Raw genomic sequence first — 22,145 nt, 5'->3', positions numbered from 1 at the left:
GAGGTGTTCTCTTGAGACTTCAGCTCCTTTTCCCATTTACTTTTCCCCCCAATGTATTTTTGAAGGCTTTCATGACTGCAATCACAAGGATGTTGTGGGTTTTCTGGGTTGTATAGCACGGCCATACAACCTGGGAAACCCACAACATTCTACTTTTTTCCCCCCGATGTCAACTTTTTAAAAATTAGAACTTGAAATGCTTACAAAAAACAAAGAAAATTAAAAGATTAGAAACTATAAAGGTACACTTAACTTAAGGACTCCCAATTTCATCTGCATCAGGTGTGAACAGTGAAGATTACTATCCCTTGCTCTTTAACCACATACTTAAAAGTTCCAACCTAATAACCACTACTGATAATTAAAATATACTTTTCTCTGTTAAGTTTTACAATAACAATTCACTAATTTTATGCATGACATCAGCTGCAAGATACTTTATGCACAAAAATGGAAATCTCCAGATGTACCTGCAATAGAATAAGGGTGGTTGACAGTTTTGGAGTTGGTAGAGATGGCCAAACTGAACGTGTCTGGCGGTTCTATAGAGAGTGTTAATGTGGTTCCTGGAAACAGTAAAGGCAGTAATGTGGTTCCTGGAAACAGTAAAGGGAGCTGCTTAAAGGCTCCTGTTCAGCAATTAGTCTTATTTCTCTTTTCCTTGCATTCCAATGGTTCCAGAGACAGAGGTTGACACTTGGCTCCACAGTTGCTTGTGGCTGCTCATGTCAGTTTCAAATTTTCTGGTTTCCCCCCACCCCCATTCCTAGTTTGGCACCCATGGGCTGGCTGAGCGGTTGCTAGTTGATGAATAATTGATGGAGGAATTCAAGAAGGAACCTTCTCAAGATCCAGGGTCTCTGACCCATTCTGCAAGGGGTTCTGGAATGCTAAAGGACAATGGGAACGGAACAACCAGTCAGTTCAACAGCCAAAGGAATTAGTTGCTTGAAAATCATCTGGAGTTGAAGGCACGCCTATATTTGTGCCCCCTCCAGAACCAGGAGTTATCAATGCTGGTGAGCTAAAATGTTTCTGCATTTGAGCAATACAGACTTCTTTTAATACAGCTTCACTTCCCACTCTGCCTCATTCACTTTCCTGACTATCAGAGCGGGATGTGTTGGTGTGTAGACCAGAATGGCCCAGCAAAACATGAGGAGGGGTTCTTTGAACCTCGAAGTCTAGTAGGGAGCTAGAATGCCAAGGGCCTTCCATAAGCTGCTCAAGATACACTGGAGCACTCCCACTTTGTGTGGGAGACCCACAATGACATCAAGATGTAGTTCTGTGTTACCTGACCATGGATCCACGTTGTCATAGATAAAGAGCATTGGAGGCCCTACGACACCCGGAAGCACAAGGAGTTTCTGACAGTACAGTTGCTGGAGAGTCATTCCTCTCCAAGTTTGGAAGAGCTGCTCCAATCAGACCTCTGGGAGCCTCATGTGCCATATATGTCCTTGTGCCCTTTTTGAGGTAATGGCACCCTTTGCACTGTAAGGACCGAGGGCTTGCTTGGGTCTCCACAGGAGGGGAATTGCTAGGGTCCTTGCAAACTCTTTCAACAGCCCAGTAACTGATGGCAGGGCTCAGTCCCTTTAAGGATGTGTACGTTGCAGACTCAGAGCCTTGATTCCTGGGCACACCCCTTCCCACTCCTTGGCTTTGATGTCTGCAGGGCTAGTCCCACCCCCCCCCCACAGCTGCCATTCCCTGATTGATTTTGCCTGCCATGTCCAACATGATCCAGCTATCACACAAAGCACCAGACTAGGAAGCTATTGTACAATTGCTGGGGACGCTGACATGGTTGTAGCCTCAGAATCCCAACTACTCACTTGTTTGTTGCTACCCATTTGGTGATGAAAACCTTTAGGGAGCTGACTAGTGGCACCATAGCTAACATCAGCAGTGAGTCAGGCAGTCCTCAGGATCATCCTGCCCAGCCTTTTAAAACGGGCTTAGAAAGGCGAAATTCCATTTAGGATGCTGTCTTCCAGGCCAGCTATTAGGTTTGCTGTTTCCATAAATTTAAATTACCAGATTAGAATTTTTTTTTGTACCATTGTTAATACCCTCTCCTCCTCCTTTATTTTTCAGATGTCAGTCTGGGATTTCCTGGTCTCTCTCTTTCAAGCAGTTTCCCGCAGAAAAAGAATACCAACCAGCGACTGCAGAGAATCAAATTTGCGCCGCTGCCTCTCCACCTTGGACTTAGTGGCTCTGGGTGTGGGCAGCACATTGGGGGCAGGAGTATACGTCTTAGCAGGAGAAGTAGCTAAGACCACCTCCGGCCCAAGCATCGTCATCTCCTTTCTGATTGCTGCTCTGGTATCTGTCTTGGCAGGATTGTGTTATGCTGAATTTGGAGCCCGAGCCCCACTGGCAGGATCAGCTTACCTCTACAGTTATATCACAGTGGGGGAGCTGTGGGCGTTCATCACTGGCTGGAACCTTCTGCTCTCCTATGTAATTGGTATGAACATGTTTTGAGTTTCTGTATTTTGAGGTCTTCATTGTGGTTTTAATAATAAACCAGAGGTTTGCAAGAGGGAGTAGGTCATGCTGCTCAATCAAGATTCCCCATGATTTTAGATAGGTGTCAGAGCTTTTACTACAGTTTTGAATGCGATGGTGCGTGGTCACAAATCTTCAAAAAGTAGATTTAGTGATGGTACACGTAACAGCAACCAGAGCTTGTTACAGGAGCCTCATTCAACTGCTTTAATATGGGCAAAATACAGGCAATGTAGACATGTAACTGCTCTATCCTTCGGAAAAGTAATTGTTAGCAGTGACCTAAAACTGAGAAAAGGATGGAACCAGATACAGAATAATCATTGAATCATACAGCTGAAAGAGACCACGAGGGCCCTCTAGTCCAACCCCCTGCCATGCAAAAATACACAATCAAAGTACCCTTGACAGATGGCCATCCAGACTCTGTTTAAAAATCTCAAAAGAAGAGACTTCACCTTCCAAGGCAGCATATTCCACTGTCAAACAGCCCTTATTGTCAGGAAGTTCTTCTTAATGTTTAGGTGAAATCTCTTTTTCTGTACCTTGAATCCATTACTCCTTGTCCTACCTAGTCTCTGTAGCAGCAGAAAACAAACTTGCTCCCTCTTCAATATGACATCCCTTCAAATATTTAAACATGGCTATCATGTCACCCCTTAACCTTCTCTTCTCCAGACTAAACATACATAGCTCTCTAAGCTGCTCCTCATAGGGCATGGAATCCAGACCTTTTATCCTTTTGGTTGCCCTCCTCTGGACCCATTCCAGTTTGTTAATACCCTTCTTGAATTGCAGCATCCAGAACTGGACACAGTATTCCAGGTGAGGTCTGACCGATGCAGAATAGAGTGGTACTATTACATCCCTCCATCTAGACACTATACTCCCTTTGATGTAGCCCTGGATTGCATGCATTAATGCATTAATGTAACTAATAAGGAAAATGTGAGAACTTTTGGCAAGATAAAAAAGATCTATTCTTTCTTGACTTACATGGTTGTTTGTTCAGTTTTTAACACTCATTTGGAAGATGATTTTAATAGGGCAGGGCATATAATATAAAAATTGATGTTGCCTAAGGGCTCAGTCTTATGCTTTCAGATATGAAATAGATGATGGGACTTTCCAATATTCCTCAGGTTTGTATTCTACCAATTTCTGATTCTTGGCAGGAACCTCCAGTGTGGCCAGAGCTTGGAGTGCCACTTTTGATGAACTCCTGGGCCAAAGAATGGCATCCTTCTTCAGTACCCACATGCCCATACACTCTCCCGGATTGGCTAAATACCCTGATATCTTTGCTGTTTGCCTCATTATTATACTGGCAGGTATGTTTGAACAAAGAACTGTAAAAATCCAGAAACCAACCCTATATCAACAAAGTTGAAGACCAGACATTGTCAGAGCTCCCCTAACCAGAAGTATACTCTTCAAAGCCTGCTGATATCAATGGACATATGACAGTATCAATCTGTTTAGGATTGAACTGTCATTTTTTAAAAATGGAGTCAATTTTATCTGCCCATCAAGAGTTGATTGCAACCCCATCTAGTCAGGTACAAATCATATTGTTGTGAGAATGCAGCCCGATCAGTATTAATGAGCTTGGCCTAGGGGGAACACAGTCAGGGCTTACAACAGTGAATGTTAAGTATTTGAAAATGATTCCCTAATGCAGGGGTAGGGAACCTGCGGCTCTCCAGATGTTCAGGAACTACAATTCCCATCAGCCTCTGTCAGCATGGCCAATTGGCCATGTACTGGTAGAAACTGATAGGAGATAGTCCCTAAGGCTATCTGGAAGCCACAAATACCCTATCAACTTCATCCAGTTGGGTCTGAAGAAACATCAGTCTGAGTTTTGGACACATCCAGAAAGAAGAGGAAATGAATCCATACAAGAAATCTTGCTGGAAAAGGCTTTTGACTGACTTGATAGGATGATGGATTAACAAAAGACCAAGAACAGATGATAAAAATATGAAAGCTGCATACTGTCCTTCGGAAGCATTACCTGCATTCATATATATATATAACAGGGTTGAATGTACATTTGTGTGGGTGATGGAAGGATGGCACATGTTCTTTCACTGTTACTTCACCCATGGTTCAGAATCCTGGCACTGACTACTTGTTCTGGAAATATGTCCTGGCTTACATTAAGGAGTGTGGAGACATGTTACTGGCTATAGTTTAGCCACTTATGTATATATGCTAATGTAGTAAGTGACACTGAACTTTTTAAAACCAAAAATACCCTGTCAGTTAGTACTTCCTTTTCTTATGGTAAGAGCAGGCACACAAATGCTGTCCTCTGAAAAGGGACATGGTCTCTGCCCTATGTCTTCATACCTTTTTATCTGAAGTACATGAAATCAAGCAGTGACACTTATTTCAGCATTGAGGTCTTACTGCTAATATTGTTCCTTCTGCTTGACTCTCTAGGGCTGCTATCCATTGGAGTAAAAGAATCCACCACCGTGAATAAAGCTTTTACTGCTGTCAATGTGCTCATCCTCCTATTCATCATAATCAGTGGGATCATCAAAGGAAACTTGAGGAACTGGAACTTGAGTGAGAGTGATCTGGCTCACATAACTAGGTAAAATTATTTGTTTGTTTAGAATATTGCTGTACTGCCTCTTCAGAGTACTTCCTATCATAGCTTACAATTAAAAATCACAGTTTAAAGCACAAGGCATTAACAACACAATCCATAAAAGAAAGCAGACAATTGAAAATCTGATAAGAAATTCTAATTAAAAGTCTGGGTTAAATATATCCATGTTTTAGCCTGGTGCCTAAAGGAAAGTAAGGTAGGTGAGCTTTAAGGGGGAGAGCATTCCAATGACAGGGTGCCACCACAGAAAATGCTCTGCAATTAGTCACCACCAACCTTGCCCCTGAAGGCAATGGTACAGAGAACAAGGCTTGAGAAGTAGATCTTAACTAGTGGGCTGGATGGTATGGAAGGAGATAGTCCAGGCACTCTGGTGCCAACTATTTAGGGTCTTAAATGTATGAATCAGCGCCTTGAATTGTGCCCAGAAACAGGTGGGCAGCCAATGCACATCTTTCAGCATGGGGTTAATACAGTCTCTGTAACTAACCCCTGGCATTTTGGACCAATTGAAGTTTCTGAACTGATTTCAAGGGCAGCTGAATGTAGAACACATTGCAATAATCCAACTTGGATGTGATGAAATCATGGATAGCTAGCTAGATCATGCTTTTCAAAGAATGGGCATAGCTGGAGCTGATAAAAAGTCAATGTACCATGGAGGAGACATGAACCTCCAACAATAGGCTGTTTGTTGTGAGGGGGGAAGAAGCAACCAGGTATGAATGTGCTTCTTCAGGAGGGCGGGGGGGGGGGGGTGAGGGTGAGGATACCATCTCCTCTGGGACAGCTTAGATCCTCAATTCCCAAATGGCTTCTTCCTTGACTAATAGCACATCAGTCTTGTCTGGATTGATCTTTAGTTTATTGGGCCTCATCCAGTGGTGGGATTCAAATAATTTAACAACCAGTTCTGCTGAAGTGGTGTGAACCTGCTGAATCCCACCACTGGCCTCATCCATTATCTTCTTCAGGCACCTGTTCAGGACTTCAACAGACTAATGTGGCTTAGCTATTAAGAAGAGAAGAAGAGAAGAGTTTGGATTTATGGTGACGGCTGAATCGACCGTGAGAGGGTCGAGTAGGCCAGACCTCGGGAGACCATCTCTGGATGCAGAGTGTTCTGTTCCGGGGTTGAGTGGAGCAGCCGGCGGCGGGGTTGCCCCGATTATTAGCCGAATTACAGCTCGGTGTTGCCGACCCCCTATGATCTTTTCCAGCCCGGTGGTCCGGCACATTAATGGTTGGCCTGGGTGGTGTGAGCCCCATGCCTGCCGCCTGTGCAGTAGACACCCACTATTATCTTGGGTGGGCCACGTTATAAATTCACCTCTTATCGAAGTCGAGGATCTGGTGGCAGCAGCTCACCTGGGTTTTCACCTAAGCAGCCTCTGCTGGCCACACCTATATGTTTCCTAACTCTCTGATGTATGCTTACAACTTAGATGAGTGTACGGGGGGGAATTTACAATTTACTATTTAGTTGTTATAGACTGTGTTACTAGTGATGTGTGGGTAGCTCAGTTAAACCCATTTAGGTACCTATTGTATTATACTGTATACTGTTAGTTTAGCCCAGCCTGACCTGTAGCTTAGAGTTAGTTTAGTTTTATTGCAGAGCTGGGTCTATTTATATATTTTTGTGGGGATTTTAGTCAGGCTTTAGGTAGAGGGAGGTCGGTGGAGCTATGGGGGCGCCAACCTTGGGGCTAGGGATCCCCGTTTTGATCAGGGACAGGGGTAGGTATTGCGGTGAGCGGTGGCCATATGATAGAAGACACACGAGACTCTTGGTTATGCTCGTTAAGCCTTCCTGACCTCCGACCTATCGAGCGATGGTGGATTTGGGATCAGGGACACTCTTGCTTAAGATCCTTGAAATTGTTGAGTTAATGCCAGGTCCATCAATAATAAGACCATGAATTGCTCACGAGATTTCCTCGGAGCCCAGCAGGTGGACGCCTGGCATGTGTCACCGAGAACCTGGAGTGCGTGAAGGTGAGGCACCGTCGCCTTGGTAGAAGTCGCGCCGCCAGGTTTCGCGATGTCTCCACCGATCCCCTGAACCCAGGGCCGGCGGGGTGGGGTGGCATTGTTCATCCGTGGAAGTCTATCCTTCAGAGGCTGTCCCCACCCCGGAGATCGCCGGCATAGAATGGTAATGCGGCCTGGAGGTGGTTGGCCTCGGAGAGGTTGGCAGTTCTTCTGGTGTACCGGTATTCGCCCTGGCGGCGCCGGGAGAGCGGCCTGCAGCGGCTGCTGGAAGCGGTGTCGGACTGGGCGTTCGCGGTTTCCCAGAAGCTTATTGTCCGCAAGAGGCTGACTTCAGCGATCCATGTCGATGCGTACCTCATGCACGGTGACTCTGCGGACTCGAGTGTCATCCATAGCGACGCTAGGCCTCTCCTTAGTAAACTCTGGCCCCACTCACGAGGCTGGACACTGCAGCTGGATTTGGTCTTTGGAGTGGGGATAAAATTTGGTCATTATCCTCTGTTGACAGAGTGCCATGAGATCCGACCATTTTCGCCTTGAAAGGTCCGGATGGACTTGCCGCACCACCCTGTCACAGGCGGGCGGGCTGATTGTAATATGCCCGCCATGCGGAGACTTATGGATCCACTTGGTTTCCTGAATGCTCTGCGGGACCCTGAACCGCCCGCCAGCACACTTTCGATGAGCAGGTGGAGGACTGGAACTCCCGGCTCTCCGATGCCATCGAGGTAGTTGCCCCCCGGCGTCCTCGCCCGTTCGGCAGCGCTCCCTGGTACCGGAGGAGCTGCGCAGTAATGGCGAATTGCTTGAAGGCGTCTAGAAGCGAGTGTGGAGGAAATCTGCATTGGCGAATTGTGGCAGCGAACATCTTATAGGAAGGGCAGCTTATGAAAGCCTATGAGGTGGCAACGAAGGAGGCGAAGAGAGTTTTCTTCTCCTCCTCTCTTGCATCCGCTAGCTCCGCCCGCGCGCCGAATTATTTCGCATAATTCGGTCCTTAACCTCTCTGTCGGAGAGGTCTTCAAATCCTCAATTGAGTATTAGCTGTGAGGCTTTTTATGAGCTTTTTTGCGGATAAAAGGTCGTCAGCTCCGCCAGGATCTTCCCTCCACGTTGAAAGCTGCAATCCAGTGAACTGGAGGCTCCCTTGTCGATCTTCAGGCCCTTATTTGGCCCAGATTTTCCCTGCTCTCGAGGCAGCTGTTGACAGGACCTTAGCGGCTGTTAGACCACTACCTGTGTCCTCTGGATCCGTGCCCTCCTGGCTTATGTAAAACTTGCAGGGTGAATTTCTGACCCATTATCTGTTGAAATTATCATCAATGGCTCCCTTGAGGCAAGGAGTTTTCCCGGATGGAGTTGAAGGAAGGCAGTAGTCCACCCACTCTTAAAAAAGACCACCGTTAGATCCAAGTGATCTGGCCAATTACCGCCCGTTTTGAATCTTTCGTTCCTGGGAAGGTAATTGAGAGAGAATGAAGTGTTGGAGCAGCTTCAAAAGGTTTCCTGGATGACACATCGGCCTTTGATCCCTTCGAAGATCCGGCTTCACGTGCTGGGCATGGGGATGGAGAACTGTTCTGCGTTAAAAGCCCGTCACGAATCGCGCTCCGTATTCAGCTTCGACCGAGGCCCGGATCGGTGCTGCTAGGTATTGTTCGAGCCTTACACGCTTAATGGCGTTTGATGTCGAGTCGACCCGACCTTTTGACCCACCGCCTGGCGCCTCCGGAGTCGCGGGGCACTGTCCTTCAATGGATTGCCTCGTTCCTCACGGGGCCGGAATCAACAAGAAGTGAGATGCGAGGGACCAGGCCTCCCGGAAAGTGCCAGCTTGATTGCTGATTAATACCCCAGGGGGGCTCTACTGTCCCCGCTGCTATTTAATATCTACATGCGACCCGCTATAGCTCAGCTGAGTGCGGAGTTTTGGGCTGGCGTGCCACCAATATCGCACGGATGACCACGCCAGCTCATTCTGTTGATGGAGAAGGCGGAGCGGTCGCCGCATCCCTCGCGGCTCTACAGCACTGTTTGGAGGCGGTCGCTGGTTGGTTCGCGTGACAAGAGCAAGGTTAAAACTTGGAGAATCCACTTCGAAAGCGGAGTCATCCTATGAAAGCTTGTGGCAGCGAAGGAGGGGGTGGGATTTTTCCAGCAGCCCGGTGTGGGAAGGGGTCACAGCTTGGCACCCGACCCCTTCCGTCGCGCATAACCTGGGGGTCCACCTGGATTCGTCTCACTATGGAGACCAGGTGGCCCATGTAACCCGGAGTTGCCTCTTCCATCTCCGCCAGGCCGACGGCTGGCTCGCCTTCACTCTCCCCAAAGCGGACCCTAGCCACTGTGATCCATGCCGCCGGTCACCTCCAGATTGGACCCTGTATTGTAACTCGCTCTCACCAGCGGGCCTTCCCTTAGCAGCGATCCGGAGACTTAAACTGGTCCAGCATGCAGCAGCTGGTTTGCTATACGGGCAAGCGTAACCAGCTGGGGACCATATCCAGCCTGTCCCTCATCGCCAGCTGCGCACTGGCTCCCGGTGGAGTTCGAATCATTTTTTCCAAAGGTGCTGGTGTTGACCTTCAAGGCCTTCACGGCGGCCTGGGACCCTCGTGCCAGCCTTGAGACGCATCACCCCATATATGTCCCTCTTCACAGCGGCCCTCTCCGTTGGCGGATTGGCCAATCTGTTAGTGGTCCCCTGGCCCCTCGATGACTGGCTGGCCTCCCGCGGCGGCCTGGAAGGGCTTTCATGGCCCTGGCCCGGCCTGAGTGGAACACCCTTCCTCCAACTATCCGGAGCCCTCGCGGGGACCTTGCAGTGAGTTCGCGGGAGCCTGCAAGGCAGGAGGTTGTTCCGCCGGGCCTTTGGAGAGGACCAGCAGCTGATGGCCCCTGCTCCAACAAATGGGTCTCGCCGTTCCTCCCTCCTAGGGAGGGTTTTTAAAAGTGGGGTTGCTGGACGCCTCTTGTTATTATCGCTGCTTTAAATTGTTTTAACTGGTGTTTTAATTATGTTTTATGTTGTACACCGCCCAGAGCCCCCGCGGATTGGGCGGTATAAAAATCTAAATAATAAATAAAAATAAATAAATATATCCCCCCTTTCTCTCCTGCAAGAGACTCAAAGGGGCTTACAATCTCCTTGCCCTTCCCCCCTCACAACAAACACCCTGTGAGGTGGGTGGGGCTGAGAGAGCTCCAAGAAGCTGTGACTAGCCCAAGGTCACCCACCTGGCGTGTGTGTGAGTGTACAGGCTAATCTGAATTCCCCAGAATTCCTACAGCTCAGGCGGCAGAGCTGGGAATCAAACCCGGTTCCTCCAGATTAGATACACGAGCTCTTAACCTCCTACGCCACTGCTGCTCCTAAATTTAGCTCAATGCTATCTGCATATTGGTGACCTCTCACTCCAAATCCTTGGATGACCTTTACTATTGAACAAAATGAACTTAGGAGGCTGTGTGTATCCTGTCTGTAGGAAAAAACTTGATCATGGTAGTATCAGACTCTTCTGACAGGTCCAGGAAACTCAACAGAAACTCACTCCTCCCATCACTCTCCTTCCATTTTACTGTGAAGGACTTTAAGCTGAGAACATAAAAGGTAAAACCACAAGGTGGTATTCTGAAAAACCATCAATTGCAGTACTGTAAAGCTTTAAAAGGGGGAGAAAACAATCAACAACTTGATGGAATTATAAACTGTCTATTATTGGAAAAGATCCCGTGAGGGTGATCCAGTGAAAAAGGCTTTCCTTTGTGACCCACTTTAGTTGTGTGAAGGCAGGGGAACACGAAATGGGACCTGAGATGACAAACATAGTATCTGGGCAGAAATGTATAGGAGCAGATGATCCTTCAAATTCCTTTGTTCAAGACTATATAGGAGATAACAAGTCAAAACCACCATCTTGCAATAAGCCCAGAAATAAATAGGAATTTAGTGATGATTTTAACAGTTTCATGCATTATGCTGCCCACAGGCTACAATGGAAGCAGGTTTGCTGCCATGGTCTGGGCCGATTGAAGTTTCTAAACAGTCCTCAAGGGGGCACCCACACACACACAAAAACTGTACAGTAATCTAATCTGAAGGTGAGAAGAGCATGGGTTACTATGTTTTAGTAATTAAGTTGCTAATCATAGGTTTTGTTTTTTCTTCCTTTGTTCTAGCTTCCAGCAGCTTGCCAATTTACAGTTTCACATATCTGTGTCCATCTTTCCTTTATCTTCCCTTTCTTCACAGCAACCAATCTGTGCCTGACAACGGAACCTCCTATTTTGGGGTTGGAGGGTTCATGCCCTATGGCTTCAGTGGGACCCTAGCTGGAGCTGCCACCTGTTTTTATGCATTTGTTGGATTTGATTGCATTGCTACTACAGGTAGGGAAGACAAGAACTGCACATGAATATCCCCAAGTAGCAACTAGGAAAAACAAGACAGAAAGATCTCCTTGTAGAGTCAGTCATTTTTAAAGTGCCCTACCAATTGTCATCAAAGGAGGAACAGAAAGTGCACTACAGTGCTGTCTTGAAAATATTGAGTCCCTGCAGCAAAATCTCACAACTGTTCCATTTACAGTACTCAAAGCACACAATTGCTAGAATCCCTGGGCAACAACAATCTAACCATAAGCAGCCAAATGGTAAATTCGAAATGATACAACACTCAGTCCTGACCTGGATAGCTTAGGTTAACTCAAACTTGTCAAATCTTGAAAGCTAAGCATGGTGGTTGACTTTTCATTATTTGGGTGGGAGAACCCCAAGGATATTCAGGGTTGCTGTGCAGGCAGTGGCAAACCACCTCTGTTCATCTCTTGCCTTGAAAACCCTACAGACTTGCCATGTCAGCTGTGAGTTGAGGGCACTTCACACACACGTGCACAAACACATGGATACAAATGACCACTAATGTCTTTTTCTCCCAGGGGAAGAAGTGAAGAAACCCCATAAATCCATTCCCATGGCTATTGTGCTATCCCTGCTCATCTGCTTCCTGGTCTACTTTGGAGTTTCTGCTGCCTTGACACTGATGATGCCCTATCATCTTCTGGACTCATTGAGTCCTCTGCCAAAGGCTTTTGAATACGTTGGATGGAATGTGGCCAAATATGCTGTAGCTGTGGGGTCCCTGTGTGCTCTGACTGCAAGGTAAGGGTAGCTCTGTGGAAGGAGACATATGCCTCTCCCCAGATGGTTCAGTCTCCTGTGGGGTTTTGGAGACATGCAGCCTCTGAATACAGAGGTCCCATTTGTGGCCACCGATCGACCTTCCCTCCATGAATTTGTTGGATCTCTTTTTGAAATCATCTGAGACACAAGCCAATGCAGTTGTTTGGGCAACAATTTCAATGCAAACAATGTAGCAATTTGTAAAAAAGTGATTTCTTTTGTCCTTCCTGAGTTTATTGCCAGTATATTCATTGTCTGGTCCCGTGTTCTAGAATGATGAACAAATAATTTACTCCATTTCTGTCTCAACTTTTTCTTCATGCTATTTGTAAGTTTATAAATCTCTGCTTTATTCCTCCTGCAACAAGAAGCAACAAAAAAAAGAGATGGTATAAATAGAGGAAAGAACTTTAGGGTACTTTAGGGTATTGTCTCTTCTTTCTGCTTTTTCCCTGTAGCCTTTTGGGCTCCATGTTCCCAATGCCCCGGATCTTATTTGCCATGGCCAGGGATGGTCTCCTCTTCCAACCTCTGGCCAAAGTGAACAGTCGACAGAGTCCAGTGATTGCAACCATGGTGTCTGGGGCTGTTGCAGGTAAGTGTGTCAAAAGACATGGCAGCAATCAGTGGGCTAATGTTCTTAAAGGTAGATATATAGAATGGGGTCTTATTAAATGTGTAATCTCTCACCCCATTTCTCAGTATAATGTGCTGAAAGGGGGGCATTTAATAATTCTTTCCAGCTATTGGTGCCCCATATGGCTGAACTACTGTCTGATTAGCTATGAAGGTGAATCTTTAGTTAAAAAAACACATTGGCTTAGATCCTCCAGAATACCTCTGAGGGTGAAATGCCATGTGCTCATGCATCACAACTTTCTTGCCTCTTGCAGTAGCATGAAATGCCCCCAGAATCTTGTTCCTTGGAGACAGGAGACTGATCCCATAAACAGGATTTCTGGGGGCATTAGATGAAGGGAGTGGAGGTGGAAAGGAGAGGAGGTGGGAAAGTTGCTCTCTGTGAGTGCGTATTGTTCCACCCACAGAAATATTCTGGGATTGCTAGAACATATAGCTCAAAAAGTCAGAATGACAGATATTTGCATACATTTTTAATTACCTCAACAATTTAGATATATGCTGTTTGTGTAATTTTGCTAATATTTTCATTTATATTGGGAGGGGAATACATAGTCTGCCAAATAATTTTGGCCTGCCTTTTGGAGGCAGACCCTAAATATCACTGTATAAACACCCAGTCTCCTGTGCTTGAATGCCACTTAAAGAATTCATGAGGTTACACAGAAGTGTGTTAGCTTGTGTTAGCTTTTCCCCTACACAGAATATAACATAGGAGGATGGACTGCGGTGGGTTACCCAGATGGGATCTGGGTACTCAAATGTGTGTGTGGGTGTCTGTGTGTTTTTTTAAGTCATCATATCACAAAGCCCAAAAGAGTGTGTAAATTGTCCCTCACCGATGAGTGGTTCTCATACCTGGTGCTTACCTTGACAGGAGGGGATTTGGATCCTGCTATGACAAACTAATCTCTCAAAGATACCCCATTGGAAAGGAATTTCTGCATTTCCTGCTTTCCAACATATTGAGAGGCTAGCAGTATGGTGTTTTACAGAGTACGTGTAGGGGAAATTATCTCCATATAGAGATGTGTAGACATTAGTAGGAAAAAAATGGCCTTTGATAGCAATATGCTGTCTTTCTTGTTTTTGCAGCTATTATGGCTTTCCTTTTTGATCTGAAGGTCTTGGTTGACATGATGTCCATTGGGACTCTGCTTGCCTACACTCTAGTTGGTGTCTGTGTTCTTCTCCTCAGGTAATTGTCTGCTCGCTAGGCATTTCGTATGGGAAGTGAGTTGCCACTTCACTGCCCACTGAGACAACACCCAAATTAATGAGAAACAGCCTCTTATAACAGAAATCTCCTAACTGCAAACTTCATCCAGCTGGAAATAGCAGGTAGCCATGTTGGTCCATCGCTCAAATAATAATAGTGTAGTAAAATAATAACAATTTTTGAAAGCTTTCTTAGTATTTTATGGCAGTTTAGCTAATCCTGATGAAGATGCTTCTTAAATGCTGCTTTTGTAACTGTAAATTGTGTGTCCCAAGTTCTTCTCAAAAAACTTTCTTTAAAGAGTATAGTAGAGACTTAAGCAGTAATTTGGGAACTCCACAGGTCAAATCTTGCCTCTGCAAGGAACCCACTGTTAGGCTTCGCCTAGATATGCAGAAGAATGAGATGGCAAGGAGATGCTGAGGGTGGAATGCTTGAAAGGGAGGAATTATATTTTTCAAACTTCTCATTATACATTATCCCAAGTTGAGAACTAGTCCACCAGGGAAAGGATTAGACTACAACAGGGGTCTTCAAACTACGGCCCTCCAGATGTTCATGGACTACAATTCCCATCAGCCCTGCCATTGGGCCATGCTGGAAGGGGCTGATGGGAATTGTAGTCCGTGATCATCTGGAGGGCCATAGTTTGAAGACCCCTGGACTACAACCTTCACTCATGTACACTTCTCCCTCATAACTGTGGGAAGTTTTTACATGATGGAGTATTAATATTTGAATCTGCCCACCTACAATCTGAAGTGGTACAGCCTATTTTATCACTTCATAACCACCATATATCTAAGCTAGGCCTTAGAGAGGTGATCGAGCCCTGTTCAGTCATTATACTTCACCACTCATGTGGTTACAAATGTCCTATATGTAATCCTTCTGGTAAATGTCATTGCCCTTTCTTCTGAAAGGAATGATGCATGTATATTCCATCTTTGAAATATGTATACCTAGGATTTCCCCTGGCCACCCGTGGGGCATGGGAGAGTAGGGTTTCCAGATCCAGACTGGAAAACTCTTGGGAGTTTTGGAGATGGAATCTGGGGTGGACAAGGGCCTCAGTGGGGTACATTGCCATAGACTCCACCCTCGAAAGCAGCCATTTTCTCCAGGGGAGATGATCTTCTGTGCACTTGGTCACAGCGCCAGGAACATCATGTTTGAAAAGGTTTGAACACCTTGTGTGTATTGCCCAAGGTTGCGAATGTTTTACTTGTGAATGGAACTATAACTGATCATGCTAGTTAAGAGATTGCTACTTTCTTCCTTTCTATGCAACTTTCTAATTAACTTCCTGTTCCTGAAACAGAGGCATGTAGCAGTTTTCTTCTTTTGCTTTATTGTGTTTTTCCTGTCGATATAATAAAACCTAGTGGAAACACAATGCCATCTGTGCCGACCTTACTAGCTTTACCTTAGCTTAAGTAGAAATCTGCCAACACTCTTTCAGTGGCTTTAGTCAAGCCACTTTTATCTGTCGACTCTGGGTATAACAACACAGGAGGACCACCTAGCAGGGCTTAGGGTTCCCAATTATAACAGGAATTTCTTGGAGATTTGCGGGGGGGGGGGGGGATGAAATTTTGGGAGAGGACGTCGGGACGTGATGCCACACAGTAGGCACTTTGAAACTGCCATTTTGACCTGAGGAACTGATCTCTTCAAGTTTGAAAAAGTTTTAATTGTGGAAGGAGAACAGGTCACACCTTGAGGTTGGTAACTCTAGATAATGCAGATGCAGTAACGTGAAGTAAGAAGCACTACATACATGCTAAGTTTTCTTATTTATGGTGAAAAGTTTTACCCTATTAGGCAATGTCTCTGAGCTGCTGCAAAGCCTCTACTTGCTCCCTTTATCCCTCCAAGCTGGGTAGTCTCCCTAGTATGGCACAGCAAGCCCATTTCAGTTGTCAACCAGAGGTGCAAGTTTCAGCCAGTAACTGGCAAGAAAGAAAATACAAGATTATACTTTGTGACCATTGTCTGTTGCAGATATCAGCCTGAGCCCAGCAGTTTAGGCTCCTCAGAAGAGAAGAGGCCAAGTAGAATTCACTGGGTAGACCTTTTAATTCACCCAGACATCGTTCCATCCCAGCACTCCTACCGTCTGGTGTCCCGTATTATCTCTCTGGTTGGTATGTATTGGAGAAGCAGTCTCATCTCCCATATCATCTATAGAATTGCCTCTTAAATTAAATTAGATAGATAAACCTTTATTAGGCATAGAATCCATATAACAGCCAACATTGTCCAAACAAGTATCCCATACATGAGAAACATCGCAGGTAATCATTTCAAAGTTTCTATAAGGAACCTAGCTACAAAAGTTAAAATCTCGGAGGCAGAATTGTTTAGTAGAAACGTAATCTTCCCCACAGCAGAGTATTCATTAAAGATTACAGGACAAAGAGCAAAAAGTCTGGTCCTAGATCCCTCGTATTTGGGGCAGTCAAGCAATATATGTTCCATAGTTTGTATTGCTGTGATACAATGAGGACATTTCCGCTCTTGCAGGTCGATTCTTTGGAACCTTCCTTGTAGCATAGAGCAAGGGAAGGAGTTACAACGAGCCCTAGTGATTATCTATCTATGTATTGCCTCTTAAAATTAACTGAGCAACAAATATTTTGCCTTTTGGATTGGTTATTTTCTGAAGTACATATGTCTGGGTATTCAGGGTTGGTCTCATATGCAAGGAAAAAGGCTTTCCTTGCCCATTCCTCAGTGTGCTTCTCACAGGCCATTTTCTCTCCAGTTGCTCTAGTCTGCCTTGTCAGTGTGGTAACCACTGTAGGACTGCCATGCTTGTTATCTGGAAGTGCCTGGTGCATTGTCTGCCTTGTTCTCCTCCTTCTGGGGATTCTTGTAGCATCGCTAATCATTTGGAGACAACCTCAGAGTCAGAAAAAAGCCGCTTTCATGGTAAGCAAGGGACTTGCCACTCTTTTCAGCAAGCCAGATAATCATTTTGATGATGTGCAGGCAGAAAACTTTACATTTGCTAAGGTTGTGCACATACATGCCCTTGAACTTTCTGCTGTGGGGTAAGCCTCTACTGACACACACAGCCTCCAAATCAATGGTAGACTGCCTTTTTATTTGTCCCTGAGCAAGGTTGCCTGCTTGCTTTGAGGGTGGGGGGTGGGGATTGACAAATGTGACTAATAAGATGATTTATTTAAATATTTTCTTCAACCATTAAAAAAATCCTCTTCCTCTGAGTGGAGAAGTGGTTTTATGATTTGTCAATTATCAATGCAGTCATCCATGTGCACATTCCTGTCAGCTACAAACCAAAAGAACAGGTTATTTCTGAACTTGGGGGAGATGATAATGCATACCCAAAACATGGTGAGTGTGCCAGCTGGTTGCAACGATGGCATGTTGGCTATTTAAACCTGCTCCTAACCAATAATGATGACCTGGTTAATGGGGTGGAAGGGGTATGAATCTTAGGTGGACATGACCATGTTCTCCTGGAGTTTGTTATACAGACGGAAGAGGATACACAGTCAGACACAGTCAGACATACATTTTAGACTTTTAAAAAGCTGATTTCAGTAAACTTAGGAAACTACTGGAAGTGTTCCCGTGGTTAAGAATAATAAAAGGGAAGGGAGTGCATGATGGATGGGAGTTTCTTAAAAGTGAGATCTTGAAGGCACAATTTCAAACAATTCCAATGAGGAGGAAATTGGGAGGTATCTAAGGAAACCAGCATGGACCTCTCAACTGAACTAAGATTTAAGAGGGACATGGACAAGAAATGGAAAAGGTGGAAAATCATCAAAGAGGAATTCAAACAAATAGCCAGGATGTGTAGGGAGAAAGCCAGAGAGCTAAAGTGCAGAACAAGCTCAGGTTTGCTAGAGAGATTAAAAACAATTAAAAAGGCTTTTTTGGTTATGTCCATAGCAAAAGGAAGAAAAAAGATATGATAGGGTCACTGTGTGGAGAAGGTGGCAAAATGCTAACAGGGGACAGAGAAAAACAGAACTACTCAACACCTTCTTTGCCTCAGTCTTCTCCCAAAAGAAAAACAGTGCTCAACCAGAGGAAAATGGAACAGAAGAAGCAGTAGAGGAAATTCATCACAGAATAAATAAAGAGGTAGTACAGGAATACCTGGCTACTTCAAACGAATTCAGATCTCCAGGCCCTGATGAGCTACATCACAGGGTATTAAAAGAACTGGGAGAAGTAATCTCAGAACCAGTTGCAATAATCTTTAAGAACTCCTGGAGAACAAAAGTCCCAGAAAACTGGAGGAGAGCTAATATTGTCCTCATCTTTAAAAAAAGGGAAAAAAAGAAAACCCAAACAATTACCACCCAGTCAGACTGACATCAATGCCAGGAAATATTCTAGAGCAGATTAGTAAACAGACTGTCTGTAAGCACTTAGAAAAGAATGCCGTGATCACTGAAAGTCAACATGGGTTTCTCAAAAACATGTCATGCCCAACTAATCTTATCTCTCTCTATTTTGATAGAATGAAAAGCTTGGTAGACAAAATGAATGCTGTGAATGTAACATACCTTGATTTTAGTAAGGCCTTTGACAAGGTGCCCCATGACATTCTTGCAAGCAAGCTAGTGAAATGTGGACTAGACAATGCTACTGTTAAATGAATTTTCAACGGGTTGACTGACCAAACCCAAAGAGTGCTCACCAATGGCTCATCTTCTTCCTGGAGAAAAGTGACTAATGGGGTGCCATAGGGCTCTGTCCTGGGATTAGTGCTATTCAATATTTTTGTTGATGACTTGGATGATGGGATAGAGGGCATAGTAATCAGATTTACAGAAGTGGTGTAGCTAATATCCCAGAGGACAGGATCAGAATCCAAAATGACCTGGACAGCTTAGAGAGCTGGGACGAAACAAACAAAATGAATTTCAACAGAGATAAATGTATGATTCTACACTTAGGAAGAAAAAAATGAAATGCACAAATGTAGGATGGGTGACGCCTGACTTGACAGCAGTACATGAGAATGGGATTTGGGAGTATTTGTAGACCAGAAACTGAACATGAGTCAGTAGTGGCACATGAGTCAGTGATGTGGCAGCCAAGAAAGCCAATTGAATTCTGCACTGCATCAATAGGAGTATAGTTTCTAGATCAATTAATGTTTTAGTACCGCTCTATTCTGCATTGATCAGACCTCACCTGGAATACTGTGTCCAGTTCTGGGTGCTGCAATTCAAGAAGGATATTGATAAGCTGGAATGGGTCCTGAGGAGGGCAATCAAAATGGTAAAAGGTAAAATGGTAAAATTCCATGCCCTATGAGGAATGGCTTAGGGAGCTAGGCATTTAGGGAGTTTAGTCTGGAGAAGAGAAGGTTAAGGGGTGATATGATAGCCATGTTTAAATATTTGAAGTGATGTCATGTTGAAGATAGAGCAAGCTTGTTTTCTGCTGCTCCAGAGACTAGGACAAGGAGAAATGGATTAAAGATACAGGAAAAGAGATTCCACCAAAATATTAGGAAGAACTTCCTGACCATCAGGGCTTTTCGACAGTGGAATACACTGCCTCTGAGAGAGGTGGAGTCTCCTTTGGAGGTTTTTAAACAAAGGCTGGATGGCCATCTGTCAAGGGTGCTTTGATTGTGTATTCCTGCAGGAGGCTGGACTATATGGCCCTTGTGGTCTCTTCAAACGCCATGATTCGATGATTCTGTGTGTCTGTAGGTTCATGACTTGCCCTTTAATTGTTTGTTTTTAAATTCTGGAGATGGTCCTTCTAATCACATGAACAAATGAAGCTGCCTTATTCTGAATCAGACCCTTGGTCCATCAAGGTCAGTATTGTTTATTCAGACTGACAGCAGCTGTCCAGGTCTCAGGTGGAGGTCTTTCATATCATCTGCTGCCAGATCCTTTAACTGGGAGGTACTGGGATTGAACCTGGGATCTTCTGCATGTCCAGCAGATGCTCTGCCATGGACCCTCAGCCCCTTCTGCATACGTATGTACCACAAAACTTAGCAGAGACTTTAGACTTATGTTGTTTAAAGTAACAGTCCGATTTTGATCATGTTCATGAAGAAAATTTTAAGAGTAGATGATGACATATGACCCTAGGGTCCTTGTCATTGGTGTTTAATGTTCCTAGAGCCAATGCTTCTTTTATGCTATTGACATGTAACCTCTCAATATCTCTGTGTTAACTTCCAGGTCCCCTGGCTGCCATTCTTGCCCATCCTCAGTGTCCTAGCCAATAGCTGCCTAATGGCCCAACTCAGCAGTGGCACTTGGCTTAAGTACCTGATATGGATGGCTTTTGGTAAGTCTTTTAAAATACAGGTGTCAAGGCAGACATTTTCCAGTGGCAGATTTGGGGGAAGTAATGGTGACTTGGTCCTTGACCTGGATGGCCCAAGCTAGCCTGATTTCATCAGATCTCAAACACTAAGCAGGATCAGCCCTGGCTAATATGTGGATTGGAGACCACCGAGGAATTCTGGGATCACTACACCAAGGAAGGCAATGATAAACTGCCTCCATTCGTCTCTTGCCTTGAAAACCCTACTGGGTTACCATAAGTTGGCTGTGACTCAATAGCACTTTACATACTCAATGGTAACTTCTTAGGAAAGCATTGTTAACTATTGGTTATCTCATTGGGGCTAATTAATTTTTGTTAACGGATCAGATGATCTTATGGGCCATCCAGGTCAAGGAACCCTCCTGTGGCCTTCCCAACTATTTGAGATGTGAAGGCATTCGAGCAGATCTTGCATCTTGTGTTCACACTGCTTTTTGCAAGAGTTCTGAAAACCAAATAGCACAAGCATGCTTGTTCCTCACGTGTCTATAGCAATACTATGAAGGATTTTGTTCGGCTCAGTGTGGGATCATATACAAATGTACAAATGAATATTAATGAGTGTGTATACGTTGGTGATTATCTGACTACACAGAGTCAATGCATCGCTCCAGTGACAGTGCTTTTCACTTATGCTAGTCCACACATTCAACTGTCACTTAATAAGGGCACAGGAACCAAATGCAGAGAAATCAAGTGACACACACACACACACACACACACACACACACACACACACACACACACACACATACATGTGTGAATCAGTACAGAAGAGGAGTAATAAACAACAAACTGTGAGTCATTGGAGGTATTTGCACCTGGAAAATGGTCACAAAGGAGCGAAGATCATTCAATCCAGGAACCAAGCTCCAGGCTAAATTTAGTGGAAAATGTTTTGACTGTATCTGAAATAGCTTTGCTTATATTACTGGAATGTTTAGTGAAGGATATTTCTGTGCATTTTGGGTTGTGAAAGGATAAAGAAGTCACTTATTGCTGTGCTACGTGTTTCAGGCCTCCTACTTTACTTTGGCTACGGGATCCGGTACAGCTCAGAGAGACACATGGATACAGATCTGTCCCTACAAAAGATAAAACATGAAAGAAGTGATACAGATTCAGCCATCACTTGCAAAACATAACTTATGGGGAACGGTGATACGGACTTATTGATTATCACTGATTGAAGGACATCATAATAACAGTCTCGCTGGCAGGATTGATTCCCCTGAACTCTCAGTGTCTGGACTTATTTGTAGTACAAAATTCTCAACTACTAAACAAATAATTAAGTACAGTAGTAAACTGACTTGTGAAAGTCACAGGTACTAGATGAGTTGGTATTGCATTGTGGGTAAAAGTGTAAGCAGTAGTTCAAACCTCACCTCATCTCCAAACCCACTGGATACCATTTGGCAAATTGCCAGCTCCAGTCCCTCCCCGCCCTGCAATACAGAGATAATAGTGACCATAATGGCCTACCTTACAGGTTGGCTGTATGAATTACTGAACTGGTTCTTTTAACACTTGAAATATCTTTTGTTCATGCTAAGTATTGTGCAGCCATGACCCTTAATAAGAATGGTTTTTTAAAGGCTGAGAAACATGCATGATAGA

General features: G+C 44.7%; 1 protein-coding gene across 1 annotated transcript; it reads left to right on the top strand.

The window, feature by feature from the left end:
* Window positions 1-514: 514 nt before the first annotated feature.
* Window positions 515-21,887, top strand: LOC125427813 (cationic amino acid transporter 2-like). The gene is made up of 13 exons (XM_048487366.1): window positions 515-605; window positions 1,324-1,376; window positions 2,104-2,479; window positions 3,696-3,851; window positions 4,969-5,125; window positions 11,391-11,527; window positions 12,076-12,298; window positions 12,778-12,914; window positions 14,054-14,156; window positions 16,182-16,324; window positions 16,945-17,111; window positions 20,375-20,483; window positions 21,543-21,887. Exons 1-13 carry the CDS (start codon window positions 515-517, stop codon window positions 21,668-21,670), a joined length of 1,980 nt encoding a protein of 659 aa, XP_048343323.1. The 3' UTR covers window positions 21,671-21,887.
* The last annotated feature ends 258 nt before the right edge of the window (window positions 21,888-22,145 follow it).

Source organism: Sphaerodactylus townsendi, linkage group LG03 (genome assembly GCF_021028975.2).
Source record: "Sphaerodactylus townsendi isolate TG3544 linkage group LG03, MPM_Stown_v2.3, whole genome shotgun sequence".
NCBI lineage: Eukaryota > Metazoa > Chordata > Lepidosauria > Squamata > Sphaerodactylidae > Sphaerodactylus > Sphaerodactylus townsendi.
This window is presented reverse-complemented; position numbering and strand designations above follow the sequence as displayed.